The sequence below is a fragment of the Monodelphis domestica genome, chromosome 7 (assembly GCF_027887165.1).
Source record: "Monodelphis domestica isolate mMonDom1 chromosome 7, mMonDom1.pri, whole genome shotgun sequence".
Classification (NCBI taxonomy): Eukaryota; Metazoa; Chordata; class Mammalia; order Didelphimorphia; family Didelphidae; genus Monodelphis; species Monodelphis domestica.
The window spans coordinates 76,491,958-76,512,459 of NC_077233.1; the positions used below are offsets into that span (position 1 = coordinate 76,491,958).

The 20,502-nt window shown below is 36.6% G+C and overlaps 1 protein-coding gene across 10 annotated transcripts in view; it reads left to right on the forward strand.

The window, feature by feature from the left end:
* The window catches only part of COBL (cordon-bleu WH2 repeat protein), a 345,155-nt gene that overhangs the window by 277,639 nt on the left and 47,014 nt on the right, over positions 1–20,502 (forward strand). For all 10 annotated transcript variants that reach the window (XM_007500391.3, XM_056804833.1, XM_056804831.1 and 7 more), the window contains one exon: positions 12,712–13,024. In XM_007500391.3, the coding sequence (XP_007500453.2) occupies positions 12,712–13,024 (313 nt within the window). The remainder of the gene's footprint in view (positions 1–12,711; positions 13,025–20,502) is intronic.

The following is a 20,502-nucleotide window of genomic DNA, read 5'->3' on the forward strand; positions in this document are numbered from 1 at the left end:
TATTATTTGAGATTCTCATTCCCATTTACAAAAGAAAATGACTCCCCTTGAACACGGCAATCAGTGGAAATGTTAATTGGTATCCAAATCTAACATTTCTTCCTTCCTTAAGTAATTCCTTGATTAGAATGAAAGCCTGTTTTAAGTGAAAGTTTTTGTATGTGAAAGAGAGAGAGGAAAATAATTTGCAGATGATTCAAGGATTCTATTTACTTGTGGGATTTCTTCTTGGATTTAAGATTGAAGCAGCATCTTTTGTGAAAAGAAAGATGAATAAGCTGGATGGTGTTCAGAGGAGGGCAGCTAATATGGTGAATGGCCTTGAGTCCATGACATATGAGGATTGGTAGAAGGAATGAGAGTCATGATTAGCCTGGAAAAGACAATCCTCAGAGGGGAGAGAGGAGTGGGTAACATGATAAGTGTTTTTAAATATTTAAAAGGTTGTCATATAATAGAGCAATTAGACTTGTTTGCTCCCAGAAGATAGAACCAGCAGCAATGGGAGAACGTTATAGAGAGGCTGATTTAGGCTTGCTGTCAAGAAAAAAACCTCCTTAACATTTAGATCTTTCCAAAAGCAAAAAGAGCTTCTGAGGTAGATTCACCCTCCCTGGGAGCTATCAGACACATACTGGGTGACAAGATCCAACTTGTCATGTGGGATTCCTTCATACATCATATTCTGTGGCCAGATGAAACCCAGCTAAGTCTCCCATCAGTTTCTCCCCAGTATTATAGGGGTGTTTGGGGACAGAGAGTTCTAAATCCAGGACCCTATGTGAAGCACTAGAGAGGCAGAGAGGTGAATGCTGACCTCACCAACTTTCCCTCTCCCTCCCTTTTGCCAGCCAAGAAATAGAAAACAGCCAACCTAAATCGTTCATTTAAGAAAACTTTTTCTGCCCCGGCGAAGATAGAGTTTGCTCTATTTAACTGTATTGACAAAACTACTGCTCTTTCCACAAAGAGGAAAAAAAAAGGAATGGTCAGAAGGAGGAGGAATATAATGTGGGGCACATATTTTTCCTTTTTTCCCCTCAAAATAGGGTTGAAGCAAAGAAGAAATATACAATGAAATGACCCTGGTCTTACTGGAGTCCATAGCTTCTCTTACCCCACACACTTCATTCCAATGGCTAAATAGGAAAGAAATGTCTCAGATATGATGTATATATGTATAATCAGAGTGGCCTGTAGAGGTATAATGCTCTCAGAATTATCTGAGCATGGAATCTCAATTTTAAATTTTAAAGTTTCATAGAAAACTTTGACCCAGAAGAACATTAACATAAGGCATGAAAGATAGTAATTAGGTTTTGAACAGGGCTAGAGATAACAATAAGGATTAAAGCTAATAAAAGATTATAAATGAGAGGTCACCATATGAGGATAAAAGACCATCCCTGAAGCCAAGGAGACTTGAGTTCAGATCCTGCCCATGACATTCTCTGGCTATGTGAATATGAATCAGTCACTTGACTTGTAAGTGCCCCAGGCAGATAGAATGCAGGGAAGATTCCATTTAGAGCCCTAAACTTGTGATAAGATCCTGACCCTGACATTTAGTAACTTGGGTGAATCATTACACCTCCAATCCAACCCCAGCCTCCATTGTCCACTGTGTCCATGTTTCAGTTCCTATATAAAGTGAGGGGATGAGAATAGGCAATCTCTAGGGTCCCGTACAACTCTAGATGGATGATCTCTAAGACTAGAAATTGACGGTCACTTGCCAGGCTGCATCAGTGAATTTACTTATACTGGAAAAATCTTAGGTCTGGATCCAGAAAACAACAAAAGCAACAAAAACAACCTGCCCCCAGGAGTTAAGGTTATGCAAAGAGGAAGAGAAGGGACAATATAATAGGGGTGAGCAAAATAGGAGTCAAACTTGGAGTGGAACTCACTGAATAGTAGTGAGTGAGCAATGAATGGGGTATCAAGTCTCCATTAGACTTCTTTTCCTGCGGCTTGTCATATTCAGTTATCCATCTGGAGAACTCCATTTAATTTCTGTGAATAGATGCCGGTCAAGCAGACTATTATTGAAACTTGGGGAATAAATAGGTTGGAACCACCTTATTGCATCCTGAATTCTCATTCATCTTGGTAGTGGTTAATGCATTTTAAGGTTCAGTCCTATTCTAGAGCTGATCTCATGAGGGCTATGTGAACCCATCCTCAATTAGGGTTCTAATCCTAGAGCAATTGTGAATTCCTTATCCCTAATAAGTACTGTGGAAGGTAGAGATGAAGAGATACATGGTGCCTAACCTCGAGCAATTTAATCCAGCTAGGGAGAGGACTATACAATTTTATGTGTGAAAGGTCTTATAGAGGTCCTCTCATTTTACAGATAAGAACACTGAAACCCAAAGGGGTTGAGTGCTCAAGGTCACAGCAGAGCTGAGATTGTAATCCAGATTATAATTCCCAGCCCAATGCTGTAGGCACTATACCACATTACCATTGTGCATACGTGCTATTCTTACATTTAGAAAATATTTATTGAATGTTTACTTGGGCTAGGCCTCTTAGAGAGAGATTATTCAGAAGATACAGTCTCTCTCCTGTCTCCTACAAGATTAATAAACAAGAATTATTAACAATAGAATACTTCCGTACTTAGATACATCTTTAATCAGGCAAATATTTCTCCCAACAGCATAGGTTACAAATTATCCTTGCTGTCTCATCCCAAATGACTGTTATCTATGTTTTCCTATAAATCTCCCACGAGGGATCCACACAAAGTTCTAGGACTTTCTTCTAGATCTACTGACATTAAAAGAGTACCTGTGGCATGTTCAGGACATCTGTCTGTTACTACTATATTTTATTTCATGACTAACCTCCTCCTTTTCTAGTCACACATCTCCAATAATAATACCACTTATGCTGTTTAATTCTGTGCAGGTTTTCATTGACAATATGCTGTAGTCTATTTATGCCCAATAGTCTACCATGCATTTCTCCATTGCCATCTCATTTGCAGATTTAAGCCTTTGGAGACTGTAGCATTCAGTTATATAAAGCTGCATAGCATTACTGAAAGAACATCAGTTCCAAAAATGGATTTGTGTTTCATAGAGGAGTGAAGGGGTCATTAAAATTATTTTGCAGTTCCCCAAAAGCTTCTCCCCCCACCCCCCACTGACTTCATTCTGTTCAGGTCTGGGTTTAGTTTATTGTCCATCAGCATTGTGAGTCCAAGAGCATGAAGAGCCATTCTTCATCCACTTGGGTTTTCTTGTGTAGATAATTAGACTGAACTTTTAAAAATCATTTAAAAAGTTGGACAACATGCCAGAGCTTCATGCAAGCTGGCCAATCTGGCCAATCTGGCTATATCTATATAATTTCTCTTCCATTTAGACTTCAGTCAGCATCCTCTATCACAATGACAAATTGATGCCTCACTTGATAGTAATTAATGCAAGTTGACAAAACAAATTATATATGTTATTACATTGGATTGTATCATTTTAACACCTTTGCATGGAATATAGAGGCCCTTGTTTGAGGAGAACTTTGGAAATAATGTTCCCTACTGAATCAAATGCTTGATTGTAGTCATCAAATAATAAACATAGTGTACTTTTTGATCATTTGTGTGACTCTAAAGATGCGCTATACAATATAGGAAGACTATCATTTCTGAAAGCCTGTGTGTTCCCACTTCATACTGTCATTTAGGATTTCTTCAAGACCTTATGCAGATTATTATCCTAAAGATTTTGTAGATATGGGAAAATAGGCATTGTGGATGCATGATTATCAATTTTTTCTCAACCCCCTTTTTTCATTAATAGAATCTATAATTTTTCAAGAAACATAACAGGATTTTGTGATGAGTGTGGATGGGATCCATCATAGTCATTATATCTCTATTTAGATAAAGAGTCTTTAAACTTTTTTATGTCATGGATCCCTTTGGCAGTCTGGTGAAATTTAAGGATCTTCTCAGAAGAATATTAGTACATAAAATAAAGTACTTATGATTACAAATTATGAAACCAGTATATTGAAATAAATTTATCATAATATTTTGAAAGTTCCCCAGCTTAAGAGCCTCTGATTAGATCTACATCAGTCCCCAGGATATTGAAATGGTCTAGGATAAGTTAGTCTGCCAAGGGCATAAGACTTTTTAAACATCAGACACCAGATTGCTGCTCTTCTTTTCCTAACTTACCCATATAATTGGCCTTTCCTTTTATTGATTTCTCCAAACTTAATAGTGGGAGAGAAGTAAAGTTCAGTGGTCCACTTCTTTTTGGGGTGCTAACCCAGTGAAGAAAATAAAAAATATGGAAATATTTTTACCTTTTAACTCATTACTCCTGATAAAATGGCAATGGTGACCAAATGACTATTTTTTAAACTTTTTGTCTTATGCCTATATATGTGTGTGTTTATGTACATATACATTGGATTACATTTTTAAAAATCATGGTGTGATTACACCATGTGTGTGAGGTTCCTCAAAGGGAGACTTTAAAATGGATGGTCTGTTTTATGGAGTACTAACCCCCCCAATCAGAGTCTTGATAACCCACCCATCTGTCAGCATATTATAGAATGGTTTTTTACAGTGACTAGGAAGTTGGATTACATGAATTCTAAAATCTCTTCCAACTCTTTAAGATTTTATGGTTCACCCTATGCTCTTTGAGACTTGGCAATAACTAAAAGTATTCTGAGGTCATTAAAACAATATTTGTTTCTGAAAACTGGGAAAAAAGCTTACAAGATTTTTTATTCTCTAAGATGTAAAGACCACTTAACTTTGCCTTTAGACTTTGAATATGATAATAGATATTATTTAAAATTAAATGAAAGACAATTTTCATTAGTATGTCATGAACTGATTTAAATCTAGAAAAAATATATAAAGAAAAACTGTGACTTATAGCCTGTTTAAGTTTGTGTGTATTTTTAGCTTGTAAAATTCATTCAAATGTATTGCTAAGGATTTAGGATTTTACCTGAGTATTCATGATAGTTATGCAAAGTATTTTCAAAGAAAATCAATTCACAGAGGATAAGTTTTGTTCTCATTCATATTTGTCTATAGCATGAGGTTCTTAACCATTTTTGTGCATCATCAATCCCTTTGGCATATGGTGAAGCCTATGCAAAGATCCCTTTACAAATAATGTCTGTTACCTACATTCATAATTGAATGAAACACTAAATTTCAGGTAGAGGTTACTGAAAATAGAGATGTGATTTTTTTTCATATTCAGCTTTCCTGATCCCTCTCCCTAAAAATTTATCCTTAGACTCCAGATTAAAAATCCCCAGACTAGGGTAAAAACTTATGCATACATGCACACAGACACCCCATATTTAAGTGATCATTAACTATTTCAAGAATATAAGAAAAGATTATTTCACATAATCTGAAAGAGGCAAAATGTAAGTTTGAATTCTTGGAACTGAGCTGTTTGAAAAAGGACAAAATCTAAATCTGGAGTTGAGCAGTTCAAGATCTTTTGTGAGGTTATTTCAGCTATTGGTGGGTTTTGCTGAGGTGTGTGTTTTCTTAGCCAATACAGTCAAGTTATTTTGGGTGGCCATAATTGTAAGTTAGACAGGTGGTTTGTGTGCGAAACATTTAATTTACTGACTGTGCTGTCTGTTGACTTTGGATGAGGTTAGAAACAATTCTATACAAGTTTCATAAAATGATGAGCTACAAGACTGCTCCGTATACTTAGCAAACAGAGGTGTGCATTAATGGGGCCAGTTAGACTTCAGCAATAAGTTCATTATGGAAAAAGGAATTACTTATCATTCTCATTAGGCCAAATGTTCAACAACAGTTTGTCAGTCATAGAATGCCTCCTACGTATAAGGTACTATGCTAGGTGCTGACAGAGATACAAAGATGTATATTCAAGGAACCTACAATCAAGTACCTTATAATGCACATGAACTTGCTTTTAATTAGCTTAGTGGCTATATTTTTTGGTTTGGTTCTTTGCTTATTTTTTCCCTTCATAATCCTTTTCCTATTAGCATTTTCCTAATAACTTTTGTTGTTGTTGTTGTTTTGTGAAATTATAGAAGAGAATCAGCTTGAAAAAATAAAATTGTTTTCATTTTTTTAAAATAAAATATATTTTTATATGAGGCTGTAGACCTGGACTGCAACTTGAATGAGACCATGACTAGCCATATTCACAACACACACACACACACACACACACACACACACACACACACACACACACACACAGCAGTTGCTATAACATTTATTTATGATGGAAATGGCTAAAAAGAATGGATTGATGTAATTCGCTGTTTAGCCATATAGACCCAGCCTGCAATTCCTGGAACTTTGTGGAAGATTAAAGGCCATTGATTCTCGCTCATTAGTCTTCTGACTTTCTTATCCTAGGATGGCCCCATTGTTCTTCTTATGAGAGATGTTTCAGACAGTGATCAGAGTATTGGCAAATGCCTATTTTCTCCCAATAAACTGTAAGGATAATTTTAGGGTTGTGACCTAATCTAAATTAATCTTGGTCTCCAGGGAATATCCCAAATAAAATACCCAAGTCAGTTAGTAAATTTATGGTGCTTTAATTAATATAGAGGAAAGGAATTAAGGAGAAGGGAGAGGGAAAGGGTGTAGGATTTCTCCCACCTGGCCTGTGCCAGGGGAAGTTCAAAGTCCTCCACCATGAGGTCTCTGAAGATTAGTGGCTTTCTAAGAGGGTAGTGTTTGGAAGGTAAAAGAGAAAGAATCAGCCTAAACTCTGATAGAGCTCAGTAAGATGCCTCACCTGAACTAGGCTACTCAGCTTCTCCCAGTATAGTATCAAGGAAAACTCACCACCAAACCAGACAATAGCTTCGGCCATGCCAAGATGCCAGAACACTTAGCACACTAAACTGCCTTCAGCCACCTCTCTGCCACAAAAGAGGCTGGAGAGAGGAAGTGACCATTTTTACATCACTTTCCTATGTCTCACCTGTACCAATGGTAGCTTAAGCTTGACTTAGGACAGCCCTGGGGTCTGTCAGCTGTTTCTGATTTGTCATTTGCTAGCACATAACTATCATAGGTCATCCTCCTAGATTACTTAATCCTTAAGTATGGGTGTAGACATTCCTGATTTTGTTAGACTAAGTAGGGTGAAGTAATCGAAAGTTCACAAAACTTTGGAAAGATGCTTGAGAGGAGCCTACCTAGCCCCTGAGATTTTTTTGTTTTCTTACTTATTTTCACCTCCAGCCTAGGAATTCATTCTCCCTCCACTCTTCTTCCAAATTTTGATAGGCTGGACTTCAGACAACAAATCATTCTATCACCAGCTTGACCTTTAAAACCTTTCCAGCTTAGAACTTGCTAGAATCTGAACTTCTCTGGCATCATCTAATTAGCATGTCAATATTACTTCAAAATTTCAGAATATCATTGATTCCATTGATGCGAATCCTTCTTCTTGTGGCCTAGATTACAACCCACTTGTGCCTTTTCATAATATGTGACACATATCTCTGTTCTCCTTCTATGGGAGTCTCCCCAATACCTGGAGTCTTTTCTCTTTTTATTTTAGTTTGACATCACTACTCTAGATGTTTCCACCTATGGTTGATATTGTCTTGACTACATGAAGCTATAGTACATTACGGATCCTCCTAAATTAATTCCACAGCCACTCAAAAGTTCTAAACCCCTAATGAATATAACTGGAACAGGAATTACATGTGGACAGTATTATTAGGATAAAGGTTGAAATAAGATATTTAAGTCTGATTTAATTAGGATTAAATAGGATAAAGAAAGAAAGTTAGATTGCATTTGGAAAATTGGATGATATCTTCTCTGACCCCACGCTACCCTAAGAAACAAGGTCCCTCTTTTTAACACCAGTATTATAGCAATATGCTAAATGGCTATGAATCATGGAATCTCCAAAGAGTGGCAGGTCACAAAAAGTAATGGAAACACTTGTGGCAGAGGTAAATAGATTATGGAATATTACCAAGCAAGAGTTGGGGAACAGAAATGGGTGTTAAAAATAACCTTGTTAATTTGTTGAAATTGGCTCTTGCCTACTCCTCTTTCTCATTGGACAGACAAAAGGTCATTCAATATCCATTTAAAGAGTATCTCTGACTTGTTTATTCTCCATAGTTCAAAACAGTGCATCCATTAAAAACTACATAGGAGAAATTTGGCCATTTAAAATGCGAGCTCTATTATTTTACTTATGATTTTAAAAAGCAAAGAAAGGCACCTGAAAGCAGTGACCACTGACAGAGAGATGTGTTTATTGTGCTGAGTTTTCACATTTTTGCTAATAATTATAATAGTTTTTATTGGCCTTAAATGCATCTTCACCCTTGGCCTGGATTGCCTGGCCATTAAGTGTGCCTATTTTTAAGCAAATACATGAAGGATAAAATGAGATAACATATATAAAGCATTCGGTAAACATAAAGCCCACATAAATGCCAACTATTGTAAATTAAGTGTTATTTTATATTCCTATGTCTTCATTCCAAAAAAATACTGAGTGGTACATTCTTTATGTCTTCTTTCTACAATGTACATTTTTTTTAAAAAAAACAGAAGATTTACAAAAGTTGTTTCTTAATAATTATGTCAAATTTAAGCTTATAACTATACCATTCTGGTGCATAGAAATAAAAGAACTAAAAAGCCTTATTAGAGATTTGGAGAATATTCAGTTCTAAGTTGTCACCAAAGGTCTATTAAGTGCCTATTAGGTGCTGGAAAAGATAGAGATTTAGATAAGGCATCATCTCTATCATCATGAAGATTAAGGTTATCAGTAGAAATCTAAAAATTATATCAGTCATAAATGAGTTACAAATGAATTCCTTGTTAGTGTCTAAGGGAGAATGCATTGCTAATTGTTTGAAACACAGAATACTCTAAAAAGAAAGTGAATTTAATAGATGGGTCAGAATTTAACTAGTAGGGGAAAATTGTAGATTATAAAGGGCAATATGGTTCAAAGGATAGCATAAGCCAATGCACAAGAGAGAGAAAAGATCATTGGTAAAGGATAATAGATTTAGACTTGGAAAAAGAACTATGAGATCATTTAGTCCAACTCCTTTATTGAGGAAACTGAGGCGCAGGGTGGTTTTCCCGAGGTCTCACAAACTGCACATCCAAGATGCATGGAGCCCATGGACAGAACAAGAAGTCAGTCATCAAGTTTGGTTGAGTAATTAATTAAGTAAAAAATAAATAAAGAAAGAAAGAAGCTGTGAAAAACTAAGCTACTTAGCAACAGATTGTAGAGGCCTTAAATGTCAGGCTACAGAATTTGAATTTTATTCAGTAGACAACTGGAAACACTAAAAAAAAAAAATATGCACAGAGTTATAAAATGACCAGATGAATGCATAGCAAAGACTAATCTAAAAGAAGTATTTATGATGAGAAAGAACAGGGACAAGAAAACCTGGAGGCATAATAGGTGGAATGAGCTGAATGAAGGAGATGACAAAGGAAACCAAAAGAGGGGACTGGACGGTGAGAGATTATATACACTGGGACTTGGCAAGTGATTGGATAGAGACATAGAGGAGAGGAGTCAAAAAGGATGCACAGATTTCAAACATGGCAGGTAAGGGGAATGGATGTATATAGTTCACTGACAGAGGGACAGTAAAAGTAGAAGGAAGAAGTTTAAGGAGAAAGATAATATGTTCTGCTTTAAACATGTTGAATTTGATACTGGTAGGCCATATAGAAAGAGATGGCGTATAGGTGAGAGGGTTGGAGAAAATCATTGTAAGTAATAAACTAGAGAGTGAATGAGGATAGGCGAGGGTGGCTGAGCAATAGCATGATACCAATTGAGAATGTGCACCAAAAATCTGTAGTGGGTGAAGTAACTCAAAGTCATGACTTTCACTTAAAAGACTCAACATCCCGAGACCAAGAACAGATTTAAAACTAGATGGCAGAAAGATTAATACTTCAGGAATGGGTTAAGTTCAAGGTAGCAAAAGCTTCTGAGGTAATAGTAAGAGCTCCAAATGGCATAGATCATAAGGTCTGGGCTAGTCAGGGAAGCAAGTAAAATAAACTGATGAGGAAACTGGCCAGGACACAAAAGGAGAAATCAAGAAACAAGAGACCACAAAAAAAAGTAAAGAACAGTATTCTTATGAGTAAAGGAGTGAGAAAAGGATAGGATACTATATCCATTACAAAAAGTATATCAGTGAAAGATAGTAGTACCAAAAAAAAACAACAATCTAACATAGCAGGATACCAATGAGAAATCTTGATTTGTGTTAGCAATACAGCGGAAAAAAAAAGAGAGAAATAATCAAAGAAAATCTTTTCTAAGCTATTTCAAAAGTCTAATTAGCAGGCAAATCAGTTATTTAATGTTTTCTTTGTTGCATTTTATTTTACTTTAGATCTTTGTTCTATTTTAAATCCATGCTCTTAAGTAAAATTAAAAATTACTTTTTACCCAATAATACAAGATCAGAAAAGTGTGAAGGAAAAAATCTGGGTCATATAAAATTTTCCTAAAAAAAACCTTTTCTTTTTTCTTTATGTCATTTTGAAACTGGTGAAACTATATATCAGGAGTTTTGAAAACACTTTATCCACACCCTCCCAACATTATTTATGTACCATACACCTATGGATGCTGGGTATTTTTGCCAACCAGTAGTTGTGAATTTTCACAACTCAGCTGACTGCCTTTACAGGGACAAGTTTCCTTTTGTGTTTAACAAGAAGGTCACATTTTTCCTAGATGAGTTAATGTTCTTGTTGTCCCTTCATGCTCGAGGACAAAAATAAAAGACCTAAAAACTGGAAAGGCAGGAAAAGAAATTTGTAAGTTATAGTTGACTGAATTGTTCAGTGGCATGACAAGAGAGTGAACAGACAGAGGGAAGAGACAGTATAGGAGGAAAAGATAAAGATTACAAAACAATTTTGGCCAGCCTGTCGCCAGCTCTGTCCTGGATTTGTGGGGGTCCATAACACTTTGAGGGACATTTTCTAACTATGGTTAGGAATTAAATTTAATACCACATGACATTTTAATACTGATTTATAGACTGTTTGCTAGAAATTCAGGCAGTTAGCCAATAAATGAGAGTTTGTCAATAAATCACTAGAAGAAAATGTTTAGGGATGTATAAGTCAGTGGCCATATTTCATTTCCATATTTGCACTCTGATTAGGAGCCATGTACCAAAAATTTTTTAATATTATAATAATATTATTTGTTACTTTCATATATATTGCATTGTGCATTTCCTTCTAAAAATTGGTCTGTCCTTTTGTGTCTTTTGCTCTTTACTTTTTCAAATCTATTGTGAAAATGACTACTTTTTAAAATATTGTGCTCCTACTTTTGTTTCCTATATGCATCTGGGAGTTTCAAAAAACATTAGCCCTGGTTTTTCTTCTTTTTAATGTTGATTATATTCAATAATATATTCTTAATCATGTTATCCTAGTTGAAATATTGGCTATCACATGATTATCTGTCTTCTTTTCTATTAAAATATATGATTAAAAAGATTTTACCCTCAAAGATGCTAATGTGTCTTTTACGTATTGTTTACTTGTTAAATATTTTTCCTGGGATGCTTATTTTTATAAAAAATGCATATAACAGTTCTTATAGCATGGCTTCTGATATGCTGCTGGTTAAATCAAGTACCCTGAAACCTAACATCTGTGTACAATAAAGTCTGATATAATAGCTTCCCTATATTTTGACCTGGGTGTTAGTTCTATCCCCATTACCAGAATTATTAAGGGATTCCACTTTGCATAAGATTTTCCATGATCTTTAAGCCATGAGAGCCCTCGTAATAAAAATCAGGTCAGGATAACGTAATAACATCTCCAACTAGCTAGATAGATGGACAGAATTGCCATAGTGTTCCCAATCATTAATATTAATGTTTGCCAGAGCTTAGAGCTTTGAGTGATTTGTAACTCTCTAAATTTTATTGCTTCTGCTGTCAGGAATCAATTTCAGAGCTTAATGGCAATGTAACCTCAGCCAAGGAGACTTTTTTTGGTTTTGATTTTATTTCATTTCACTTTAAGTTTCTCTTAAAAGATTGTTCCTTTTTAGACAAGGTGACAACTGTCTTAGAAATAAAAATTCAAAGAATTGCATATGTGGCTAATATTTTAGGTCAAAATGTCACATTTCCATATGAAATAATTTTCAAAAGTCTGCCTTTAGTGTATTGAAGATCTAAATCCATTTACATTTCTAAATACTTTAATTTTCATTGATCTATATACCAATATTTTTTACTAAATGATATGAGGTTCAAGAAAAGAATTAAGAGAATTTGAAATTCATATACACCATAGTTGTTGAAAAGTTTTTCATGAATGTGTTCATTTTTAAATAGTAAAAGAGAGTTCAAATTCTAAATAAGAAGGCAAAAGATATCATGAATGAAGTCCCTCAAATATTTTTAAATCTTAATCCATACCCATTTTGCTGCAAATTGCCCCATCAGTTACCCAAAGCAATTTATATTGAGCCTTATTCCAAAGTAAAATTTAGCTCCAGCAATTGTCTTATTTTAGACAGAGCAGCTTGAATTCCAAACTTCATATAAGATTAATTAGGCAGATGGATGTGATGTTTATTAGGAAATGAAAAAATGGAAACGGTTTAAATTTAACTGTCTCTAATGTGTTTTATTCAGTAAGCCTGCCACTCATCCACAATAGTAATTGTTCCGTGGACGGAATGATCACTGAGCTATCTGAGGTAGAAGAGACAGCATCTGTAAGCAGCTGTTTTGCATCTGAAGACACAACTACTGAAGACTCGGGAGTCATGAGCTCTCCATCAGACATCATTTCTCTGGATTCACAAAACGATAGTATGAAGTCAAAAGATAAATGGGCTTTAGATCAGGAAGATGCTACTGACACAGACATGACCTGTGCTGGAGAGCTCGGTCCCCCGAGGAGTGCTTCACGTGAGAGTGATGACTCTGGGATTACTCATCTGAGGTGAGTCATACTTCCATAGTAGCTAAAAAACTGATGTCACCTGAACATCTGAGGTCATGTTCTCCAAGCAGTAATGTCTTATTAATGGCATCAGGAACTAAAAATGGGATATTGTATTCAAAGAAGGTGGTTAGGAAAGCCAATTTCCTCTATTCTTACTCCTTTCATTAATATTCCATTCATTCTGAGCGCTTTTCAGAGGAAAGATGAGAAAACATCCAGAAGTCCTTTCATCCCTATTTACCTGGAGTATCTCTAGCCCGTAATGCTGGAGGAAGCTCCTGGGTCCAACATGATGTTTCAAAGAGAGAGGGAGGATGGTTTTCTGGTCCAGATCTGCGATTTCATCCATGTAAGGAGCTCCCTGGGAGGTAACTCTGCAGATACAACATGGCTTAGCAGAAAAATAACTGACCTTCGAGTCAGGATGATCCTCATATATCCTGGCTGTGTGACTCTGGCCAAGTCATTTAAATTTCACACTACCCTGGCAGCTTGCTCTAAATTGTGTTCTAGAGCCCTTATGAGTCAGCACAGCCTTGATAGAGAGGAGTGGTTAATGCTTAGAAATTGGAGCTACGTAGCTGAATAGAGAGATCCGTAAACACGCGTATTTATATATAGTGCATGTAAGTACATGCATGTGGATATATGCACTCTAGTGAATAATGTGCATCACATGGGTGTATACATTCATGTGCATACATACCCATGTGTGTTCATACATGCTATAGATAGCACGTGTGTAAGTATGCATTCATGCATATGTATTTGTGAGGAGACAAATATGGGGAAAGAGGAGGAGAGACGGAGAGAAATGAAGTGAGATGAGATGAAATGACTAGAGGAGACCAAATCCCTCCCAGACTCTTTTGTTGTTCCTTTGTTTCAACTGTGTCCGATTCTTTTTGACCCCTACTTTTTTTATGGTTTTCACGGCAAAAGATACTTCAGTGATTTGTTATTTCCTTCTCCAGCTCAACTTACAGATGGGGAAACTGAGGCAAATAATGTTAACTGACTTGTACACTAAGGTAAAATGGGCCAGAGAAGTCTGTGTCCCCAAAAGCAAGGTGAAACTCTCTAGTCACTTGCAAATATTCATTAAGCATCTGCTATGTGCCAGGCATTGTGCTAAGCACTGGGAGTGAAATGGCATGAATGAAATAGCCTTTGCTCTCAAGGCGTTTAGACTACTCATACCCGTATATGTTTATATAAAATCCACACCAATGTGTTCTCTAATTCTATTTTAATCTTGAATCCCTCAATTCCCTCAATAACCCACAGCAATCCCTAGAGAGTTTCTTTATGTTGGGCTCATTCAAATAGATAATTCCACATCTGAAACAAGGCATACATGCTAAAGGTGACTTACCATAAGGTAAATATTCAGCTGTTGTGTTTTTTTTTAAAAAAGCCTTTACCTTCTGTATTGGTTTCAAGGCAGAAGAATGGTAAGGGCTAGGCAATGGGGGTTAAGTGACTTGCCCAGGGTCACACAGCTAGGAAGTGGCTGAGGTCAGATTTGAACCCAGGACCTCCCATCTCTAGGTCTGGCTCTCAATCCACTGAGCCACCCAGCTGCTCCCCATTCAGCTGTTTTTAAGGTCAGACGATCATCGTTCTAGAGCTGGAAAAAAGCTCAGAGATCATCTAATCCAACCCATTCATTTTATAGATGATGACACTGAAACAAACAAAGAGTCCTTAATGGCTGATCCAGTGTCACACAGCCAATAAACCTCAAAGGCAAGATTTGCACCTGGGTCTTCTGAGTCCAGAGCAAGTCTTGCAGATTATATAGTTAATAGGAGATCTGATAGCAAGGAAGACGTATCCTCTAGGTTTTCTGTCATGAAATTCATGGAGACTGCAAGACTCTAGCCAGTTAGCGCTATATTTCTATTAGTCATCCTACGTGACTTGCCAGTGGGTAGATGACAGAACTGGGCTTATTACTCCCCAACTAGGTTTTTCAGGCTCTGCCAGAATTTTGTGGAAGGTGATCACTTTCAGAAAGAGCTCCTACCAGACCAGAGAATATTCATGAGCAGCAAAGGAAGTACAGTGGGATGTTGAGTTTACCTCATCAATACTTCTTTTAAGAAACTTGCACATTGCTAAACAATTGGGCTTATGTGAAAAGAATTTGCTGCTGGAAAAGTAGAACCCTTGGAGAATGAGACCAGACACTATACCTTATTTTTCAGGAATGTCACAAACCATCCTCTTTTCCTTTTTTTCTCACTTCCTACACTATTATATACCGCCCTGCTTTTTAAAAAATTTCCTATCTAGAACATACACCACTATATTCATCATTATCTCCATTGTAAACAATTAACTGTTAATTAACAGAAAATGAAAAAGTGGTAGACTTGGCTGTCAGAAACTTTGATAACAGAGGCTGCTATTGTTCAGCCATCTTCAGCCCTGACCAGTTCTTCATGACTCCGTTTGGGGTTTTCTTGGTAAGGTACTAGTGTAGTTTGCCATGTCCTTCTCCATCCCCTTTGTAAATGAGGAAACTGAGGCAAATGGAATTAACCTTTCCCAGGGCCACCCAGCTAGTGTCTGAGGCCAGATTTGAACTCGTGACGATGAGTGCTCTATCCTCTGTGCTATCTAGCTGCCTGGGGTCAGAGGTAGACATGCTGTCATTCTAGGAAGCGGAGCAAAGGGGTTGTTACTTTGGAACTTTGGCAGCAATAAAGCAGGGCTAGCCTGTAGTTAGGAGTATAGCTATGAAGAAGTCAAGGCAGGTAGGTATGGAAGGTCGAGAGAGCCAGAAGTCGAGTCCTTTGAAGTTAGCTAAGGAAGAAGCTTAGCCTGGACTTATGGAGCCAGAGACTGAGTTAGAAAAATCAAGTTAGACAAAGATCAGGAGGTAAAGTCTGAGGCTTATGGATTAGTGACTCTCCTCTGTCCCCATCTCATCACTCATTCATACATTGGTACCTGAACTTCTGTTATGGCCTTCTCATCAATTAGTAATTAATTATCATTTAATTATTAACAATAATTAATAATTCACTCTTTCTTATTCTAGGCTCTGTCTTCTCTAATCCATCCTCCAAATCCTCTGTGTCTATAGTATAAAAATGTAAACTTCTTAGCCCCTGTAGGAGAGTTACTTCCAGCTGTCTTCCTTGTCTTATTACATTCTAAATCCCTCACAGACTCTTTTATTATTCATTTGTTTCAGTTGTGTCCAATTCTTTGTGACCCCTATTTGAGATTTTTATGGCAAAAGATAATTGAGTGATTTATTATTGCCTTCTCCAGCTCTATTTACAGATGTGGAAACTGAGGCAAATAAAGTTAAATGACTTGTCGAGGGTCACACAGCTAGTAAGCATCCAAGGATGGAGAACTCAAAATTTCCTGACTCCAGGCCTGACACTCTGTCTATCCACTGTGCCACCTAGCTGCCCCCACAAACTCTACTTTCTAGCCAAACTGAGAGTTCTCCAAACATAATACTTCATCCCCTACCTCCATTTATTTACGTCTTTAATTAATTAATTTATTACATTAGGATACCTGATTAACTCCCTCTCTCCCTTCCCTCCCCTCATGAAAGAATCATTTAACAAAAAGATAGATAGATATAGATATAAAACTATGTCTCACTTATTTCTGTTTTTCAACTGTTTCTCTGGAAGTGGACGGATACAAGCCTTTCTTCAAACAACATTTCTGTTGCTGTATATAATTTCACTCTTCGTAATTTCATGTGGGTTCTTCCACATTTGTCTGAAATTAACTTGCTCATTATTTCTTACAGCATATTATTATTTCATCACAATCATGTGCCACCATTTGTTTAACCATACCTCCATGCATTTATTCAAGCCATCTCCCTCCCTTTGTATTTGGAATACATATTGCCACCTCCACCCCTTGGAATCCAGGTCAGATCATGGGCCATCTCCTCTGTGAAGTTTTTACTGGTCTGAGAGCAGTTAGTGCCCTGTCCCTCGATTTTCCTTTGATTGTGTGTGCATATGTCCCTATGTTGTTTCCCCCAGTGGCATGCCAACTCCTCCAGGGAAGAGATAGTTTTCTTTTAGCTCTCTTTTATCCTTAGTCCATGGCACAGAACCTTATATTCAGCTACTACTTAATAAATATTATTAAGATGAACTGAAAGAGTCTTGGGCCAAGCAAAAGTCAGGAGACTTGGGAAGGAACCCAAAACTGAAGCCTGCCACTAACTGGCTGCCTAATCTTGGGGAGTCCTCCCATATTGCTGGGGAATAGAGGGCTCTGAGGGGACTTTATCCTCTTCTAATCAAGCTTTCCTTTCACTTAACTCTTCTCCACCTTAGCTCTTGGCTTTTAAAGCTAGAAAATATAAAAATTAATTTAGATCTAGTTGCTCAAAGTAATTTACTCTCCTAACATGCCTTGGTCATTTTCCAACTTATATATTCAGAGAATGCAACAAATAATAGTCTATTGAACCATATTACATACTTTATATGTCTTCATACAATATAAAGAGGAGAGTTGTAGAGTTTTTGTTTTTAATAGGATGCAACTTTGTGATTGAAGATATTTCTTTCCTAAAGGATGCTTTAGTTAGTGTGTCACTGGATAGACAGTATTTTAGTGGTAATCTGGAACACTGAAGATATGAACTAATAAATGTTGGACAAAGATTTAATTAGGAAAAACATTTATGCTTCCTGACTTCCATAAAACTGTTCTTGTGATAGAGTTATTGGTCTGTAATTGGAAGAGCCCATTTGCTTTCAGGTAATGCTGTCCCAGACCGATAGCTGTTTTGCATATATTTTCATATATTAGCACAATTGATTAATTTCCTTTTTTAATAAAAGAAAGCTTCAAAACGACTGTAGTTCCCTTTGAAACAGAAATCCCTACATTTAGTTAACAGCCAATAGCTTATGTCTACATTTACAAATTATTTTTCTCCTTTCCCTCCCTTTTTCCTACACACTGAAGTTTTTCATCTCCTCCTCTTTTAGTCTTCTCATACTCTCCTCCTTTTTCCTATTCATCTTTTCCCTTTGGGCTCCCCTCTTGCTTCTTTCTTTTTGTCTCTTTGATTCTATATTTCCCTCCACTTCTTGGATCATTAGGGATTTTTCTCAGTATTCTATGGAAAGTATGGAAAGTATCAGTTCCTATCTTCTAATGTCACATTTCCATTTTCACTATATCAGTAGTTCAATCTTTCAAGGAACTGTGAATTCATTGGCTGGGTATTCCATCATTCATTGTAGTTTGCACCTCTCCCATAACCACAGATAATGACTTTGTGGGTTGTGACCAAAAACTTTGGTAATCAGCAGGCTACTTGGCAATGAGACTCTGCTCACTATGAGCTGATGACACAAAGGATAGAGCATGAGACCTGGAGACAGGGAAACCCGAGTTCAAATTCAGCCTCATATATTTAATAGTTTTGTGAATCTGGGCGAGTCACTTAACAGAGCTTTGCCAGCTTCAGCTTTCTCATCTCTCATATTGAGGCAATAATAGTATATACTTTCCAGGATTGTTGTCAAGATAAAAATGAGATATTTATAAAGGGCCTTGAAAATTTTAGAGTACCATAGAAATGCTAGCTGTTATTATTGGCTAGAAAGAGATGAAGACCTCAGGATCACACATGACTCCAGAGGACAAGCCCATTATAATAAGTTTTTCTTTTTCAGTTGTGTAAGAACTCAATATGATTAGAAATTTCCTTTATAGTTTGAGACTAAGAGATGATAGTCAGTATTTGAAACATGTAGTCCAAGCAGTCCTTGTCTAAACTTCTGAAATAAACAACAGAAAGTCTTGATATCAGAGACCTGGTGAAAGAGGCCAGAAGTAACCACCTTCCTGTTTTTTAGATGGTGTGGGAAAATGAGTAAACTTTGAATGTCAGACTATTCTGTTTTAAAAGATCTAGATAATCCCTCATTATTATTGATTAGGGGAAAAGATCCCAGGAACTTTAGCTCTTCAACCAAATTTAAGAAAATGCCAGGCAGAGAGGATATTCCATAGGCAAAGAAGATAATCTGATTGTGGTGGAAAGTGGAATGGCTTTGGAGTCTCAGCTTTGCTTCTTGCTAGTTGTTTGATCTTAGATAAGTAACTTGACCTCTGTGAGCATCCATTTCATCGTTTGTAAAATTAAATTAATCATTCTAGCCACTAACTTTCTCATAGAATTGTTGCAAAGAAAGAGTTCTCTTCATTTTTAAAGTGCTATCCAATCCTGAGCTGTTGCTATTCATGACCAAAATCTTAAGAAGCACCAAAGTTATTCATTCAGTTCATTGTCTGTCTAGTAAGTGCAAGCTCCTGGGATTTTGAGGTGAAGGCAGAGATTTCTTTGTTTTATAGTGTCTTATTTCTTCAGGGTAGAGTCCCAGTGAGGAAATCTCTTCCACCCATGCAGATTAATTCATTGAGAGTTGCATGGAACATTTGGAGTTAAGAAACTTATCCAAGACTACCTATTCTGGATGTGTCAGAGACAGGACTTAAGGCCCCAGGTCTTATTCTCTGAGGCCAAATTTTAACCCATTTTACCAAGCTGCCTTTTATTTACTGTGTAAAAAGAGAAAAATATTGTTGCCTATGCTTTCAAGGTGCTTTCCCTTTACATAAGGAAATAGAAAAAACAGATAGATATATGTAGGATATCATATAGGGACTGATTACCACAAAATGGTCCAGAATACTCTTGGGACAAAAAGAAGTCCTTCCACTAGAGATAGGGAAGGTGATGGGGAGGAGATAATCCCTCACTTGAACACAGAAGGAGGTCAGAGATTCTGAAACATGTCAATGAAATTAATTTCAAACAAATTTCATAAAGAAGTATCAAGAAGCAAAATTAGACCATTATTGAGGTCTCTAAGTAAGCATTTATTCATATAGCTTTTTGATTACATGTTGGTCAAAGAGAGGAAGCCAGTTCTATGATGTCAAAGCAGTGACTGGTTTCCATAAGCAAATAACTATAAATGTATGTAGAAAAACATATGGGAGAAATGATCCAACCATAGTATTCTGTCAATGAAGAGAGTGCCAAGTGGAAGTAAAGGTTCCATGCAATCAGTAGAAAATAGAAAAAAGCAGAGAAGACTTCTCAATTGGTTCTAACCTCTACTAACTTTGTACTTAAGAGTTGGCTTCACCAGTCATCAGAAAACTTCATAGACCAAAGTTCTATGTTTTGTGTTATTTTGTGTTATCTAAAGGAATGAACCAGAAAATGGATTGCCCGTTTTTCTGTTTTCCTGTTAACAAAAAGCCCCTACCTAGACTTATTACAATTTCTATTCATTACTAGCATTTTTTAAACATTACGGTATTGCCAATTCTAGGGTTTGTGACCCACTTTCTTTTTTAAAGTCATTTTCATATCTTCTGTTTCTTATATCATCATAGTTATCCCAAGTATCTCTCCCTCTTCCCCTTCCAAAGAGACTAAAAATATGATA